The following is a 19,429-nucleotide window of genomic DNA, read 5'->3' as shown; positions in this document are numbered from 1 at the left end:
AAAAAAATTAGGGAATAGGAAAAGTAGTGTATAGAAAAATTAGTGCATAGGAAAGTGCACATTAAAGAAAATAGAGAAGTTCTAAAAATACTGCCTTCACTAGAACGAAATCATTGTTTTAATACAGAAATAGTTTTCTTTCGATTAAAATCTGGTCTTATTAAAATCAGTTGAGAAGTTTCATCGCTTAAGTATGCTTAATTTTCCAACCAAAGGGGAAAAAAAGGACCAGTGAATCGTAGAACAATTAATTTACATAGTGTAAAGATACGGTTTCCTCAATAAAAAGCAAGAGCAACAAGAATTTTTTAAATAAACTTATAAGCAAGCACTTTGTCGCTCAGATGGTATAGTGGTTAGAAGAGCCTACTACGGTACCGAAGGGCCCGCGTTCGAATCCCAGAAAAGACATAGATGCTTGTAAATGTATAATGACGCCGCGGCATGGCGGCACTCTAAATATGGGGCAAGCCTAACGTCCCCTCGTGTGGATCATGGAGGTAGGAAGTAAAAAGGAGTCCTTTGCCCTAAACAAGTTTCTCCGTACCCTGCTCTGAAGCACCGGCGATCCCTACGTGGTGACCAAAACATTGGGTCATTTACCATTGAGTTCTATGGGATTTGACGCGTTCGGGTGTAAATATTTTGTAATTACGTCGCAAATATACATATAAATGTATATATTTTCTTTTTCTACAACACTACAGAGTCCTAAGTATGTGAAAACAACATATTTTTAAACAACATTTCATTCTGAACGGAATAAAATGCTATACTTTTCACAGGACAGTTTTCTCAGAATGGTTTAATTTGAATGAAATATTTTCACAAGTTTTCGTTAATTACATTAGAAAAAAAAATTAAGGTAATTCGATTTTATTCGGTTAAGGTACAAAAATTAAGATCGAAGTTTATTGTATTATTAATATTAAAATTATGCATTATTTCTTTTCTATTTATAGAGCTTCTTCCTAAAATACTTTCTTAAATATGACATGATTTTTTGGCTTCTTTTAAATCGAAAAATGTAAGTCAATTTATAATTAATGCTCTATTCGGTTCATTTTAAATTAGAGAATTATTAGGAATTAGCGAAATACTTATTTAAAGGAATATGTATTATATACTTAATACATATTCCAAAACTCTTTATTACGTTCTTAAGTGCGCATCTTATAGCATTTGCTTTACAATACCTTTTAACAGATTGCTTTCCAATACGAACAATTCTTGCTTAAATAGTTTTATAACGTATTTGTCAACAGGATTTCAATTTATGTTTACAATTCAATATTAAGGTTATTATATATTTAGATAACATTTATAATCATTATAAATTAGATACATTTAATCATTAGATTTCTTCACAGTACTTTCACAGTTGTTTATAAGTGAATAAATTCTTCATTTCAAATACATTTATAAATAATTTAATGAATATTTAAGTATTTTGTCAAAGGCAGATACATGCTTTTTGCAAGCACATGCATAAATACCCGTACATATTTCCTATTTATCATTTCCGGCATGTGCAAATCTTTAATTTCTGTGCATTCACTATATTTTTCGTGTAAAGTAATTTACACTAATTTAGCATACACCCGAAAGTTTTACATAAAAAATATATATGAATATAATTTGAATGAAAATTATAGGTATTATTTTTAATACCCACTCAAAGGTCAGTTTTTCTTCAAAATTCCTCCACGATGGCATCTCTCTCTTTAGGCAGATAGCCCTTGCATGCATTACTCTATTTAATAAAAACTTAATCTGACCTATGTGCCTAATTACAAATATTTTAACATACATAATTTTATATTTACATTTAGCCATCAAGTTTCAAACTTTTCAAATCTTCTAGAAAATAAATTTTGGCAGATCTCTTTTAGCAATTTTCTTAAAATCTATATTTTTGTAGTGCAACAGCATAGAATTTTATAAAACAAATTCATAATTGTTAGTTATCTAAAAATAACCAAGATGTGATTTTTGCGTAAATGTCAGTAAACTATACAAATTGCTATTATCCATCACACTATGAATGTTTCTTTTATGCGAGAGTGTCCCTTTTTCGATTTGTATGGAACTGTCGTGTGTCGAAATACTATCAGAATCTTGTCAAGCGAGCTTCTGAATGTAAACAAAGAACACCCCGTCTGGTGACCCAAGCTTCAAAGCAGTGCTTCACTTCTAGCGCGGAATGGCCCCTCCTCCCTTTCCTACCTCCATGGTGTGGATTAGTGGAAGGAGAAAAGGGTGAGGGACCCCGTATACCCCACTGAGTGCTCTTCCTCAAAATTGGGGGTGGAAAATAGAAGTCCAACCTCTCTTCGGAGTAGGCTCTTGCAACCATTGTTCCATTTAATATAGACAAGACAACAACATTCACGTTAATCAAAAACTATGAATTCGTTGTGAATTTACATAGAACTTTAATAATGTCTATTCGAAACTATTTTATCCTTCTTAAAGCTGTAAATATGAAGCTGCAGTTTCTGAATTCTAGGTTGCAGTTTCGAATAATACGATGTTTGGCCACTTCTCTCTTCACTAAATAAATCTAAGCATGCTAAATTTTATCCTATGAACTAACTATACGTAAAATTTCACATATTTTTAGCGCAGAATACGTATTTTTAGCCTATGAGTTCGTAAGCAAATTTCACGTGAATACGCAAAAATTCACGAAACTCAGAATACGTATTTTTCATTGAATGAAGTAAATATTTTCCTCTCAGCTTTAAGGATAGAGCCAAAAATGCATTGTAACCACAGCTGGAAAAATCTGATATATCCAAATCACGTTCTCATGTTCCCACGGAATTATTTCAAACAGCCACAAATGCATAATAGGTCAACGCTTTTTAAATTTTCTTGAATTAAACTTCCTACATCTAATCTTGCGTCACACTGCATCTTGCCAATCATACCAAACTTAAAAAGATCGTGCTTTCTTTATTCAGAGATATGAATGATTGCATTCTTCCTTGCATAGAATGGACAAACTCCTTCTCTATTGCAACCAAATTTGCATCAAAAAAAGCGAAGATTGACTGGTTTGCTGTTTATGTATTCCTTTTTCTCGAAAAGGAAGTCCATTCGAATACTAAACTGAAACGTGATAATTGCCAACAAAGTTTTGCATAATATTAATGAAGTATTATGATGTACATTTTTCGTGAAATACCATCTAAATTTACTTATAATTAATATTTTTACTTACTAGTAATACAATACTTGTAGCCTATTTATTTTACCTCTTATGAATTATTTTATTCTTTAGAATTCTTGCTCATTGTAAATAAATCAAGAGATTACTATGCACAGAACAGAAATACATCCATTAGAAATATAAACAGTCATCGCTTTTGTAGACAATTTATTTTGAATGAGACTGCATATGGCATGCATTCTTCCCTTCAGTTCGTAAAAATTGTATAAAATGTAGGTATATGAAACAGCACAATGTTTTAGCCTTTCAAGAACAATAACTCCTTGTGAATATGCTTCGAAATGCAGTTTCTACAGAAAATGACAACAAAATTGTTTGATAAATTCCATATAATGCTTTTTTCAATGTGTTTATACAACGTTCAAAAAATTAAATAAAATAGTTACGTTTGGACATTTATCAGTTTAAGTTTACTAATAACTTTTCAAAAAGAAATGAAATAAATTAATTACTTGCTTTTGGACATTGAGTAGTTTTAGTTTACCGTATTTCATGCATAATTTCATTTGCATATGAGTTGCACCACTCGTCTGCGAGAACCGCGTTATGGCGACACCACCGCATGTTGGAACCTGCTGTTAGTAGCTCACGTTAAAACGCCGAACTCCTATTTTATACTCAATTTAAGTTTTGCAGCCGGTCTTTGCTGTAAAAGAACTTGAATCAAAAGAATATTCTCATTCACATGCTTTGCTTTCTCACTCCTCACAACTTTGAATGAGATTTTAAGAAAAATATGAGCATTGCATTTCCCCCCCCCACCCAAATAAACCAGTCTTGATGAATAATACAACGAAGCAGGTTTGCACCGAAATTCAAGACATATTCCTCAACTAAAGCAAGAAGAATACTTAGTGGGTCAAGCAATTATTCACTTTTGAATAAGTGTTTAAACAAAATCATTGAGTATTTTGATGGAGATTTATTGTATTTCTTCTTTTGTGTATGAAAATGTAGGAATTTTCTTATTCAACTATTATACTGACAATAATAGTGCTTCCAGTCCTCTTTATATAAATTCTTCCGCGCCGATTATTAAGATGGTTCAGTATCCGCCATATATGATATTACATAACAAGTATGACCAAAGTACGGATCCTAGAGTCTTCAAGTGCGCTAGCATGTTAAAAAACAATAATTTTATTTTTTTAACAAAATTTCTGATGGAAACAAGAAAACGTGTTTAAATCTGAATTCTATTTTAATAATTAGCAGTTCCATGTTTTAAATTATTTATGTAATAATTTAAAGCAATTTCAAAGCTGTTTGGAATTTCTGTGACTTATTACCGCGGCGATACAATTTTCAGAAAATATAAGGGCTCTCAGAGTAGCAGTAAAGACGAATACATTAACAATACGCTGCATTGATCGTGTCTTTCAAATCTTATTCAATTACACTACGAATAAAGTAATTAGTTGTAGGTTACCTGGGGAAAACAAAATGTATCTGATTATCTTATTTGCATTTAATGAATTAATTAAATTGGGATTAGCTTTTACCTCCGCATATTTGTCCTCATATTAGTTGTGCAAGGAAACTGAACAAATTGCGAGTCCTATTTATTAAATCATTCTGTTTGGAATGAAACTCTCGCATTTAAACCGTTCTTATTTTGCCCTTTAAATGTCTCCAAAAACTTTTAAAGGGCAAATTTTTGTTGCCCGTCTATCTGGAGTATCTGTCATCGCAAACTTACAGAAAACTGAGTATTTTCTAAACCAAGGAACTTCTCAGAAGTTCTTTGCTTAAAATGCGGCATCAAAGGCCATGACCTCACACCAAATTTGCAATAAAACATTTTCTGCAAAATGCTATATGGGAAGAAAGAGAAAGCTGAGTGCAAGAAGGCAATGGGAACTAAAGCGGATTTTATTATCGTCAAGGAAAACAGCTGAAGTGAAAATGATCGCAGAAATAAAAGAGCATCTGCAAATTAAAATATTGACCATTACAATAAAAAGGAATTTCACAAATAAGTATTTATGTCAGTTAAGCCACTTTAATGGAGATGTAAATGCAACCTATCCTCTACAATGGTACCATCACTACAAATTCTAATCGAAAATTATGTGGTAGATTGGTAATGAAGTTAGGTGGTCCGTCTTTACTATTGTTCACCACAGTACAACATGCGGTACACCTAAAGAAAACTGAAGACACTTATGATACGGATTGTCTTACACCAAACAGCAAGCATATAGGCAGATGTGTCATGATTTGGGCAACCGTTACACTGTTTTCTGCAGGTCCCATTGTAATCCTGAAAGCAAGAGTAAGGCCAACTACTACGTCAAAATGTAAGCCTACAAGATCTATCCTAAAATGCAAATTTTCGCAGTTTCCTAGGAGATATAGTAGCTTTTTCCAGGATAATAATACTTCTATTCATGCAAGTTGGGTTTGTCCTCGCATGCACAATCCTCTGGCCTCACACCATTGAACTACAGCGATGTGTTTCAGAGAATAAAATTAAGAACCTTTAACCACTAACGGCATTTCTGCAGGTACATAACATAATTTGAGAATATTTTACAAAATGGTCCAATATTCCCTTACCATTATACATTATTTGTATAGTTCTGTTCTAGTCGAGTTCAGAAAGTATTAAATGCAAAAGGTAGTCAGTCCTATCCCCATGTTACTAAGCGGTGAGTGAATATTTGGTATTTCTGTTATTCTGATAACAGCCTGTATGTGTGTCTTTTTATTCTGTTTTGTTTTAATTTTATTTCTTCAAAACTTTATTCGCGGTCACAGTTTTTCTTTTGCTGATAGTATATCTAAGTTCAAATGTTTTCGGAATAATTATCATGACTTCAATCAAAATACAACAGCTCGTATTATAATTTTTCCATAATTCTATAGTCTTTCCTAAAGTTCAATGTGATAACATCAGTTGAACCTAAAACAATTCCTGCGAATCTTTTGGCTTTAACAATATAAAGAGAACTCCATTGTTATAAGTGATACATCAGATGTAGGTTAAGAATTTCTTATTGATAATGAAATTCAAATTTGCTCTACGAATGCAGACGAAGGAAACTGAAGGTCTTTCCATAGCGGGTTTTGAAACGATCTTCATTAATAAAAGTGCGACAAATGAAGGAGTGATAAAAGTAATTTTACTTTGAAACATTCGTTTTTTGTACACTCACAAGACAGCGTTCAGCACTTCTTTAAAACTACAAAGCATAACCTGATCCAAAATAATGTATGTCAGAGGCTACTTTATTTGATTCCTGTCTTGAAACGGAATTACGGGCTAAAAGAAATATTTAATCGTGCAATCTATTTGGATAACCCTGTATGTTAAACCTTCTGCAGTTGATTATAAGAAATTATCGAAATATTAGATTATTCAATTTGGCAAAACACACGAGGCAAGCTACGTAAACTATATCATGCTTTTGATCTGAAACACACCCGGGAATAAATTTTAAGGATCTCGTACTTTTTTTCCTTCTAATACCAAACTCTTTCAGAAGTCTTTAGATAGATTTTGAATATCTCAAACCCATAAGTGGAAATCACAAACGTGTAAGTCTTATCCGATATGCGAAATACAAGCTAATAAATTATCCTTCTCAGTTAAGAATATAGAATAGTTAATCGGAAGAACTTCAAGAAAATATGAAACTTTAACTATAGTTACTGAAGTAAACTATAAATTGCAGTCTAAATTAAGTGCAAAGGATAGATTGAAAAATGAAATATAAAATGTTAAATTTGCAATGTTATAAATTAACGCAAAATTTAATTTTATAGGGGAGCTCGTATTATAATTTTTCCATAATTCTCTAGTCTTTCATAAAGTTCAATGTGATAACATCAATTGAACCTAAAAGAATTCCTGCGAATCTTTTGGCTTTAACAATATGAAGAGTATTCTATTGTTATACCTGATACATCAGATGTAGATTAAGAATTTCCTCTTGTTGATAATGAAATTCAAATTTAATTTTAATTTAGTAAATTTAATAATGAATATTTTAGGTGAGGTAGAAAAACGATTGCTTAAAAGCTAATAAACGACTGGGGATGGATGAGGAGTAATAACTTATAAGTAATAATTAAAGTAATTGACAGTAAATAATCAAAAGCTCAAGGAATAGATTTAAACAAAAGCAATGTATATCATATAAATAAGATCGGAGAACTGTCAGACTTCTTGATTTCGTCGGGGATGGCAGACATTATTCAGAAAATTCAGACTTTTGTTCACATTTTTATATTAAGTACATAATTATATCGTTGTATAACATAATTACAAAATGCGAAAATTTAATAATAAATAATGTAATAGAGTCATAACATAGATATCATCCCTGAAATGTATGATTAATATCTGCTATCGCTAATGAAATAAAATTAGCTATACAGTTCTATAGCTTTCTGTATTTTTATGTTTACCTTTATTTTCTGACACTTTTTGTGCTTTATACGTACTGCTTATAATTATTTCTTAACTAGTCACATCCTTTTCTAGTTAGAAGCATTTTCTTTTCGTTCTGCTTAGTGATCCAAAACACTGTAGGAAATATTTATATTCTTTTTGACGCGGGAAAGTGAAATATCAACCATGTCATCGCCAGAATTCGAAACAGTGATTTTCCGCTTTGTCAAATGAGCATGTTAAACGCTTACACCACCAGAATACATGCAAAAAAATTTCATAATTATCTACATTCTCCCTCTCACTTAACAGATGACTGGGAAGAGATACCACAGGCAGTCGAACAAATCCAGGTGCTGATGAGTTGTTGCCACCATATTTTTAGTTCGCGTGCTACTGAAGAGACAATTAGGTTTTTCCGGAGCGAGAAATGTGAAAATTATGCCTTATCGGGATTCAAAACAAGAATCTTCTACTTTGTTAACCGGATGTGCTAGCCGCCTAAAATACGAGAGCATGCAGAGAGGTATGCGATAATTCTCTAAAACATCATAAAAAATTTAATATTTAATATTTTATTTTACAATTTATTGCTTATTTACAGTTTACAATTTATTATGTTTCAGTCTGTCTCTATGCATGCGTAAATTGTTATAAACACACACAGCACAAGAGACAGACCGTAAAAAATCTCACAGGAGATCTAATGAATTTTACATTAATGTTGGGTAAGTTTCTGTCAAAGAGAAGGTAACTATAGAACCCTTTCTTATCTCTTGTTTACTAATTTATTACTGTGTTATTTATAATTTAACTTTCTACCATTTTCCAGAAATAAATGTTATAATTTTGTGTAAATAATTAATTTGTGATAACATATGTTATTTATGTAACATCTATTATTATATATTTAACTGATTAATTTATGAGATTTATTATTGATGGATATATTAAAGCAAATAAGTTCTATGATGCTAATTAAAAAAGCTAATGAATTAAGAACTAATTTGTAAAGTCAAATACAGTAATGAAAATTATATATAAAGAAGACTGAATATTGAACTGTAAATAAATATCTTTAAAAAAAGTTTATTTGCCTGAATAATAAGAACTGACTAATTTCACGTAATACGGATATTTGTAATCACAGCAGACTGAAGAAGACGTTAATCGGCGAATCAAAATCCTTCTAAAATATTATATTAATTGATAATAAATGCATCGGCATACTAAAAATTGTTTATTTTTCATTTTAGAAGCTGTATAAAATAATTTTCAAAATAAAAACAAAACTCACCCGATAATACTTGCAGCCATCCGCATATATGAAACACAGTTGAGGAATGACAGACCAAAAATAAGAACATACATAGTATGCAGATTGCAATCGCAACTGCTGACAGACCTATAAAAATTGTAGCTACCCTGAATGCAGGGGATAGCATTGATCCAAAATCGTCTAATCTACCCTGACATACCAACTCCTGGCCGTCTTGGATGCTCTGGCGACAAGACTGCCATAAGCCGAAATATCCGGTGCCTCGACTATCAGGCGTATCACCAATCCACTGCGGTTGAATGAAAACAACAGCGTTAATAATGGCAAAACATATGGTAAATACCCCCCAAAGGACACCAATAGCTTTAGAATTTCTCATATAATTCGCGTGATATCCACTGGCTTCAGAATTGTACTCATATTTAGGATCCATCTTGCTGGTGGTTGAGTCTGAGACAAGTATGAAGACAGCTGTACGGTTATGGAGGCTACAAACCAGTCAGGCAGGTTTTCGTGAAACGGGAGGATTTCGTTTCATTCACGAGGTCACGAAACTTGATAGATTTCTTTTTTGATTTGTTTTTTACCACGCGTTTTCTTCCCCTCTCTCTTTCTTAAATCTTTTCAAAGAAAATAAGAAGGCTATGGAGGTGAGGTCGAAACAGTGTTTGCGCTTCACCGCGTAAGGTGATGATGAGTCGATTTGGAATGCTTAGAAGAATTCGACTGTTGAAATGCATTGCCCTTCGCCTTATTTTTCGAGACTTTTATTTTTGCTTTCATCTAGATACAGCATCAAACAAGTATCTTGTATTCTGTCCTAAAAATTTAAATTGATGATATCCTTCTACTTTCAATAACAGGTTTTATACTTTAGGAATTTCCCACTGTTTCAGAAAGCTGCGAGTTATTTTATTTACTAATTAATTAATTTCTTATTATATATTACATATATATGAGTATATAATCTTAAATTCACTTAGTCCCAATTTCAAAAAAATCTTTCCGTTTTTAAGAAATATTCTTTTAACTCCAGTTACTTAACAATTTTTTTCGTCTTTTAAACTAAATACGTTATTTTTCAATTATAACACTTCTCAGTATGCAATTGCAACAGATTCCGAAATTTGAAAGCCTATAAGAATATTCTATAAAAGCACAAGTAATAAACACATTTTAAAAGTAAGACATTTTTAACACATTTTATAAGTGTTCAGAAACAAAACAGCAGTTCTTAAAGCGTCAGAGTTATTGTTCCCTGAAATAAAATAATCTACGAAATAAGCTCAAAATATCGTTACGAATTTTTGTATTGTTGTAAATAATTTTATTGAAGTCATGCTTAAAATTGTAGTATCTTTTATATAATGTTTGAAAATCAGAACAGTCGAAACTCTGCCGGAAAAATAATATTACAGAGGCAAATCTATTTAATATTGAGGGAAGTGGCTAACTCGTTAAATTGGCGACACATCGCCAAACTGGCCATGGTTTTGGCAATTTATTTTTTCGCCAAATTTGGCGAAAATCGCCAAAAGTCGCCAAACTTGGCAACCTTTTGGCGACATATTGGTCCGGTCCCTGTATAACTGTAGTTGGTAATTGAATAACTGCAATTGACCCTATGCGTAACTGTAACCATATTCGGCCCTTATATGTAAATTTACCGCCTTTCAGTAATTTCGACAAATTGAAGGTTCTAGAGATTTCTCGGCGGTGGCGTAAAACTTTGCAAGCCCAGAAAGAGACGTCCGTTTCCGTTTTAACCGTAATCTTCTAATTCTGCAACGCTTTTGGTTATTAAGAAAGGTAAAGATTCTGCTTGGGTTACCCTGTTTGGCTTATTATCTCTTATCAGCTAAAAAACTTAAAGCAAATAACTCATATATTGTCAAATATTGTACAAAAAATAAAGAGAAAAATTTGCATTCAAGCACCATTAATTTCCAAAAAATTTTATGTTAATAACATACGAAAATTGCATTTAGAAGTGAAATGACAGAAAAATAAAAGTTTTTGAAGGAGAAGTTAAGAAACACACGTAGTAAAATATCAAAAGTAGAATATCTTTTATCCAAAATTATTGAAACAAAACCAATTTGCACAAAATATTTTTCCAGCTAAGCAATTGTTAATATCTTGACCAAGGAAAAAAAGCACGCAATTATTCAATGCATTACTTTCAAATTCACCGATACATCGAAAACATTTTTCATAAATTACGATAAAAAGTTTTCTTTTTAAGCTTTACATTATCTTTGAAAATACTGTAAAAGTTGTAATTTTTATTATTATTTCCATTATTATTTTTAGTCCAAAGGGACAATTTGCCTAGAAGGACTAGTAAATTTTATTTCGGCATTTTGCGTTGATTCACCAGAAACTTTGATTCACTTTTCAAATTGTTGCATCAAATATTAGAGCCCTGTATTATATTTAAAGAAATTAAATAATGAAGAATCTGCATAAATGTATGTATGTTTCTCGCCTTGTGATAAAACAACGGTACCTAAAGCCATCAAATTTTGAATAAGGTATACCCAAACATGGGCATCTGGAAGCACAAATTTGGAATTTGGAATTTGTTTTATTATATATTTCATATTTTGTAAAACTTTAACGCATATTTGTTTAACAAACTCAACTATTTCAAAGCGGGAATGGCAGTACTGTAAGGGGGAAAAAATTCTCCAGGGCGCGAGACTGTGTATGGGAAATTCTAAAGATATGCACATTTTAAAATTATTTTGCGATATTGCTGTTGAACTGAATTTTATAAAGTTTAAGTGCGAAGAACATGATATTCAATAAATAAAGGTGTAGAGTCATTAGGATTTTTTTAGAGGCAGAAAAGATGAAAAATAACAAAAGCCTTCGCCAGGAATCGAACCACGGGCTTCTGGAATACCGGCCCAGCGTGCAACCGTTACACTACGAAGATACGCTAAAGAAGTGGGAGAAATACCTTACATACTCCCCTTTTTAAAGGGCGACTAAGGTTTTAGGGAACCTAGTCGCCAAATCCTAGGTGCGGAGAATCATCATCCACAACCCTTTTAGTTCAGGCGCCACTTGTAGAGTCATTAGGATTTTTTTAGGGGCAGAAAAGATGAAAAATAACAAACGCCTTCGCCGGGAATCGAACCACGGGCCTCTGGAATACCGGCCCAGCGTGCTACCGTTACACTACGAAGGCACGCTAGGGAAGTGAGAGAAATAATTTGTGGAGAAGTGGGAGAAATAATGTTTTGTGTGTTACCCAAGGGTAACACACAAAACGTTAAAAAAGACCCCTTTGGGCGCAATGCAAAATCTGGATTTTAGCCGCCGCTTTCGTATCACCACTTGCTGCTTCTCCTGTAATCTGTATGTTATGAAGATTATTTCGTTGTTTAAATGTATTAAGAGCGTTTAATACCCCTTTCTCATGTCGATTTTTAATAACAGATGGCGCTACGAACGTTGAGCGATCAAATCTCTAAGACTACCTACAGCCTGGTTACTATGGCAACGAAGCTTCCCTTCCACTGTACTCGTTTGGCGGGAAAGTGAGTAAGCCATAAAACACTTCCCCTCAGTTGAACAAAAGACCTGCTGTTATTTCTTCCGTCTGTGACTCAGACTGCAGGGTATGTTTTGAACAGGAATAGATCTTTTCCACTTTTGTGTTGAATGAAAGATATCTGTGAGATACGTGCAGCAGTCGCTATTTCTTTTCGCAAAATTTGTTCATCACGCTTTTCAATGTTGCGTAATGTTTCATAATTTGCCGTTATTCTGCGGAAAAAAACAGTTTTTAAAAATACTAGATTTTTAAGCATTTCGGTAATTTCATCGCGACATAAAAATTATATATAAATGATTTTATACTTGATGATATGTGTGTACATATATAGCATGCACATAATATTCCATTTACTCATCCATCCATAATATTTCATAAATTACCATCCATAATATTCCATAAATATGTGTTAGCACTTTCCAGAGCTTTATATATATTTTTTACTTGTATTATAAAATCGTATAACACTCCTAACTATTATTTTTTTACTTCAAAAGTGGATAAATCATTATGAAATTTTTCTAGTACACGGAGAAATGGTCTATGTATCCATACACATAAACGTAGTAAAAGATACTATTCTTGATTGAATATCTTTGGCAGCAATATCAAGATGCAACGAAAATTCGAAATCAATTAATAGCATGCATTTTATTACAAAAACACTAGCAGGACGTATTATTTGCACAAAAAAACTTAGTGTGGAAATAATTTGCAGCACATTATCTGAGATCCGCTTTGAATAAAAACTACATAAAGTTTTATAATGAACAATCAGTTTCAAGATTTCACTTGATACTGAAATGCATAAAATTAAATTGCGTTTCTATGTTTCAGGTTTATAAAATACAGCTGATAATTGAAGGGGTAATGTACAAGTTGATAATACATGATAAGGGAGAAGAAATTCCTAAATTACAAAATTGAATATTATATTTTAGTAAAGTAAAATGATACATATTATAGATACATCCTAAAAAAACGATAATATTTATATATATATATTGTATATATATATATTGTATATATATATATATATATATTATATATTTATATGTATATGTACTCTTTTCCGGATGCAACTGTAATTACGTACTGAGCTGGTTTATCATCTTCCTGTAGCGATGCATTTGGATTTGCTGTGTATGAATTTGTTTCATTGAACAGGAACAACTAGGAAACAGAATATTGAAAATTGAATTTGTTTTGAGCATTAGTAATTTATATATGTTAGATTGACTAAAAAGAGTATATTCATGCATAACGTATAAGTAAGCGAAGTGAATACTTTTTGGCAATCACCTTTCTAGGATGATCATTTTTGAAAATAATCAGTACTGTTGATAACATAAACACCGGTACGATCTATCTGCCTAAGGGAAAGGATGCCTTCGTGGAAGACTTTCTAAGGAAAATTGACTCCTATACACGTTACACAGGGTAAAACCACGAAAGCGCAGCCAGTCGGACCGAGCTACTGGTGTTCAGCTACTTTACTGCTTCGTGCCTCATTTCAAAGCGGATTCGCTATATATGAAACAGAGTAATGTGCTGTTACCGTATTTAGCAGCCTGCCTTTTTCCTTGACCTACCATAAAAAAATAAAATAGCAAAATTATAACAGCGTTTCTAAAAAGATGCTTTGCTATATTCTCATTAAATCTTTATCATTCTGCGCTACTAAAAACGAAGTACGATTATTTCAAATTCAAAATTTTATAACATTATTTTACAAAAAGTGATCTCATGTCTTCTAAAAATGAAATCCCACATCTGTTTCTATCCAAGCGCTTACTTTCTAGACAAAGTAATTTCAGTGTAACGTACGTTCAGTTTTATCTAACTTTGAACGATTAAAAAAAAAAAAAAAAAAACTATGTACATAACAGGCAAAGATATTAACAGCACATAAATTTACTCAATTATATTGGATTACCAGAGGAGAAAAAAATAATCCGATGAGATAATTCTCTGAAAATTCATAAACGCTAAATTAAGAATAAATTTTATAAAATGTTTGCTAATGAATACATGTATTTGCATAGTAAGTTTCCTTTTTTAAAAATTTTTCCATCTTTATCACGTTTATCGGAGTGTCGTATTTAACTTCACAATTATGTTCCGAAATTTCATTGCTGTAGATTGGATGATTACCAATATATAATCCTTCTAGTAACCAGGGCCAATATTAGAGGTTTTTGCTGCTCAATACAATATCTGTGGCTCTTACTTCTGCCACGCACCGCCAGTGGCTGAGTGGTTAAGAATATTGATTACTGGAAGTTAGACCTGGTTTCGGTTCAATCCCAGGCGAACCAGCTGGCTGCATGGTTTGTTTTCCTGTTGTGCAATATGAATACGAGCCAGTTTCCTTCAGCAATTAGGCTCACCCGCGCCCGAGCGGTTAAATCGCTGAACACTGGTAGTTCCGACCTGGGTTCGAATCAAAGCGAACGGGCTGGCTACATGGGCGTTTTCATAATCTTCCCCGTGTGTAACGTGTATGGGGAGCTTTGCTATAAACTAAACTAAGCCTTCAGAAACTTCCTCCACGAAGGCATCTGCTATCTGCCACCTCGTGGCTTTGCTATATTCAAAGAGCCTAACCCAATTCTAGCACTCAGTTCCTCTCTAAATTCTAGCGGGCGAGCGCTAAAGTCGCCTATTACTGGTAGTTCAACCTCGGCACATTATCTGAGTTCAACTTTGAATGAAAACAACATAAAGTGTTAAAATGAACGCTTAGTTTAAAAATTTCACTTGATACTGAAATGCATAAAATCAAATTGCGTTTCTACATATCAGATTTATAAAGTACAGCTGATAATTGTAGGAATATCAGGTTCATAAAGTACAGTTGATAAATACATGAGAAGTGGGAAGGAATTCATAAATTACAGAATTTAATGGTTGTAACGAAAATTTTAAGCGCGAACGTTCTTCATAAAGTTATGAAAAAAAAAAAAGCAGTCAGTACCTTTAGTGCGGGTAGTAATCACTACCAAAAATCTATGCTTTTCTGCCAATGTTTTGGTAGTTTTTCAAAACCTTCGGCCCGGAAACTTGGTGGCCCGAGTCCAAACACAGGTCATTGGGAGCCCACCAGCGGCCGAGCGGTAAAGACGCTGAACACTGGTAGTTCGGTCCGAGGTTCGAATCCCGCGAACGGGCTGGCTGCATGGGCGTTTTCGTGGTTTTCCCCATGTGTAACGTGTATACGAGCCGGTTTCCCTTAGAAAGTCCTCCACGAAAGGCATCCCTCCCCTTAGGCAGATAGCCCTAGTGTGCTTTGCCATAATTAAATACACCACACCAAACACAGGTCAACCTCATTTCGGACGTCTTGTGCAGAAGTGAAGATAGGACTAGCAAGATGTAGCTGCAAGTATGAAAAAAAAGGTAGAAGTCCGAACGTGCGATGTCGGAGTTATATGGTGGGTGAGGTGAAAGATCCCTTTCGAGTCCGTACAGAGGCCAGCCGGTGAATGCTGACACGTATGGTATTATCTTGATGGAACGTTACCTTTCTGCTCCGGAACTCAATTCGACTCTTTTCCTTGATAGCAGCGTCAACATGCACGAGCATCTCGTTGTATCCTTTACTGTCAAGGGTTTTACCTTTTTCCATATACTATTTGTGATTAATACCACGGCAATCCCACCAAATACAAAAGAATGATCTTTTTGTTAGTCAAATTACGCTTTACGATGCTGCCGACGGACTCACGGGCAGTTGTTGAAATAAATTTATTTTTCAACACAAGTGACTATCTGGTCCAGAACTTTAACTTTGCGTTGATATTCGAGAAGAATACTACAGGCTCGAACACGTCTGATCTTATCTGCTTGAGTCAGCTCATGCGGCGCACAGCTGACGTTTATGTGATGCATAGTGCGACTAATGGAGAGAATCATTTTTATGGATCTCACCATGGCAATCTCACCAGATCCAAAGCATGATCTTTTCGTTAGTCAAATTACGCTTTGCGACGCTGCCGACAGGCTCACCGGGCGCAGACCAGCTCTCTTTTCGACATGTATTGTTTGTGTAAACTTGTCTAACTTTGAACGAAAAAAAAAAAATTATGTATATAACACTCAAAGATATTACAGAACATAAATTTACTCAATTTTATTGGATTACCAGAGGAGGAAAAAATACTCAGATAACTCTCTTAGAATTCTTAAACGCTAAATTAAGAATAAATTTTATAAAATGTTTACTAATAAATACAAATATTTTAAATAATAAATTTTTCCATCTCTACATATACCACGTTTATCGGAGTGTCGCATTTGACTTTACAATTAAGCTCCGAAATTTCCTTGTTGTAGATTGGATGATTACCAATATACTTACAATCCTACTAGTAACCAGGGCCACTATTAGGGATTTTTGCTACTCACTACATTATCTGTGGCTCCTACCCACACGCCACCAGTGGCCGAGTGGTTAAGACTACTGAATACTGGAAGTTCGAGCTGGTTTAGGTTCGATGCCAGACGAATCAGCTGGTTGCATTGTTTGTTTTCACCGTGTGTAACATGAATACAAGCCAGTTCCCTTCAGCAATTAGGCCCTCCCGCGGTAGAGGAATTAAATCGCTGAACACTGGTAGTTCCGACTTGGATTCGAATCAAGGCTAACGGGCCGGCTGCATGGACTTTTTCATAATTTTCTCCATGTGTAACGTGTATGGGGAGCCAATTTCTCTAAGAAAGTTCAACATGAAGGCATCCTACTGTGCTTTGCCATAATAACCTAATCTAAGGCTTCAGAAAATTCCTCCACGAAGGCCTGCCATCTTCAGAAGGTAACCCTCATGGCTTTGCTACATTCAAAGAGCCTAACGCAATTCTAACAATCAGTTCCTCCCTAAATTCTAGCAAGCGAGCCGTCGAACACTGGTAGTTCATCCGGAGTTCAAGCCTCGATGAACGAGTTGGATGCATGACCGATTTTGGTGTTTTCCAAATTCACCTGCTTTGGCGTAATCAAACTCTATAATTCTAAACAAACTGGCGTTCGGTTCGGCTCCAACGGCTCTAGCACCACGTTCCAAATTATAATTACAGTTCAACAAATAAATGTCTGGCGTATACATTCGAATAATCTAAGTAAAAAAAAAAGGGGGGCTTTTTAATTTCTTCCACAACCTAGCATGCATGCACATGAAGCGAATAAAGAAAAACTTATGGAGTGCAATAGGCTTCTAATCCATAACATATTTAGTTAGTGATCGCCATCATTGGGAGCTATAAATATGCTATATTGACGGGAAGGAGAAAATTTTACTTCCTGAGTGAGCTAATTCAGAACTAGTGTTATTTCATCTGTCATCTCAAATTTAGGATGCCAAGTTACGTGACTAACAAAAACCTAGTATTTATATGAAGCTTGATAAAAATCAAAGTTTTGAAGACGGTATATGTGATCACGTTCGGTTGATTACCATTATGATCAGCAAATAACAACAGCAATTTACTGATGTCTTTCTTATCTTTATATTCAGGTGTAGTTTTCAGAGCAACTAGAGAAAATTTTTTAATTACTTTTATTATTTTTGATACTTTATACGTACGACAACACATACTTGTAGGAAGAGAGATCTAAATATCATATTCGAACAAATAAAAATAAATCGTGACGTGAAGACCCTAGACATACGGCTTCTGATTGCTTTTCAAATTTTTACCATATTAGTAACGATATAATCGAATAATCTTTCAAAGATTATTGTTTACCGATTTTAGGTAACAACTAGAAAACATTTTTTCGAGCTTATCCTCAAACAAGTTTGCTATTGGTAATGAATACTGCTGTATCATGAATCAGGTACGGCGCTATGCATTTTGCTGACTTTATACGCAATAAATTCTGTTGTCAAGTGCCCTTCCCCCAAAATTCTAAAATTTTATTGCTTGATGCTTCGCTGAATTTTACAATTTTGCTGTACCTAAATTCTGTCGTACCGGCAGTGATCATGATTTCAAATCCCCCCTCCCCGAGATTTACTGTGTTATCTGAAAAACAGCTCACAAGTTGCTAAGGATAGCTATAAAACTGGTTCCACAGCTTTTAGCAACGGCCTCCCGTTGTGCGTTTGGAAACTCAGCTTTTGAAAGAAAAGGAAGGGGAATAATTTCTCCCTGACTACAGTATAGATCAGGTCCGTGACTTTGAGCTACTGCAAAATGTTCTGAAGTACACTTTTTTCTGTTTCGGCAACATTCATCTTGAGAATTCAACACCTGTTCATTAGCCCTTAGTAATTGACAGAAATGCTTTTAGAAAGTAGTGGGTTCATTGATACCAACAAAATGGTTGGTATCAATGAACCCACTACTTTCTAAAAGCATTTCAAAAATGGTTGGTATCAATGAACTGGAGATACGTTAGTTTCAGCTGTTGGGTTCAAATGAACCTTTCAAATAATAAAAAAGTCCTTTTGCATAATCGAAAGGATTTCATCTGAGAATAATTTTTCTACTTAAAAATGAGTTTTGCAGTACTTTTTAAATACTACTTGTTAAGTTAGAATATAGCGCCACCTATGGAATAAGTAAAGAAACTCTCACTTGGCCATCTGGATTCGGCTAAGCAACATGCCAGAGCATGTATTAGATCTGAATAGTTAATTACTGTAAATAAATTAATTAGTTCTTTTGCTATACAGTCCACTTAGTAGTTTAGAATCATAGTACATGGTCAGCAGAGCCGGAGAAATGAACAAAATGCTGGCATTAGATAGAAACAAAACTTCGTTAAAAGCGAAACTAACTAGGTTAGAAAATGTAGTGAAGGAATATGATGATTGTTCGAATAAGAATGAAATTCAAATAAAGTATAGGGCCCTTCAAAGCATTCAAATGGATATTAGAAACTTAAGGGATAGATATTTCGAAAGCGTTGATGAAAAAGATGTCACAGCTATTGATGAAGAAATCGCCGAA

General features: G+C 33.8%; 1 protein-coding gene across 1 annotated transcript in view; it reads right to left on the bottom strand.

The window, feature by feature from the left end:
• Tmhs (Tetraspan membrane protein in hair cell stereocilia) overlaps window positions 1-9,390 on the bottom strand; it is a 40,065-nt gene extending 30,675 nt beyond the window's left edge. The window contains exon 1 of the mRNA XM_035368442.2: window positions 8,929-9,390. Within this exon, the coding sequence (XP_035224333.1) occupies window positions 8,929-9,343 (415 nt within the window). The 5' untranslated portion in view covers window positions 9,344-9,390. The remainder of the gene's footprint in view (window positions 1-8,928) is intronic.
• Window positions 9,391-19,429: the final 10,039 nt, after the last annotated feature.

Source organism: Stegodyphus dumicola, chromosome 8, assembly GCF_044657685.1.
Source record: "Stegodyphus dumicola isolate Sdum_Otavi_A_Nest chromosome 8, ASM4465768v1".
NCBI classification, from domain to species: Eukaryota; Metazoa; Arthropoda; class Arachnida; order Araneae; family Eresidae; genus Stegodyphus; species Stegodyphus dumicola.
The sequence above is the reverse complement of the archived record's forward strand: the minus strand, read 5'-3'. Positions and strand labels throughout refer to the sequence as shown.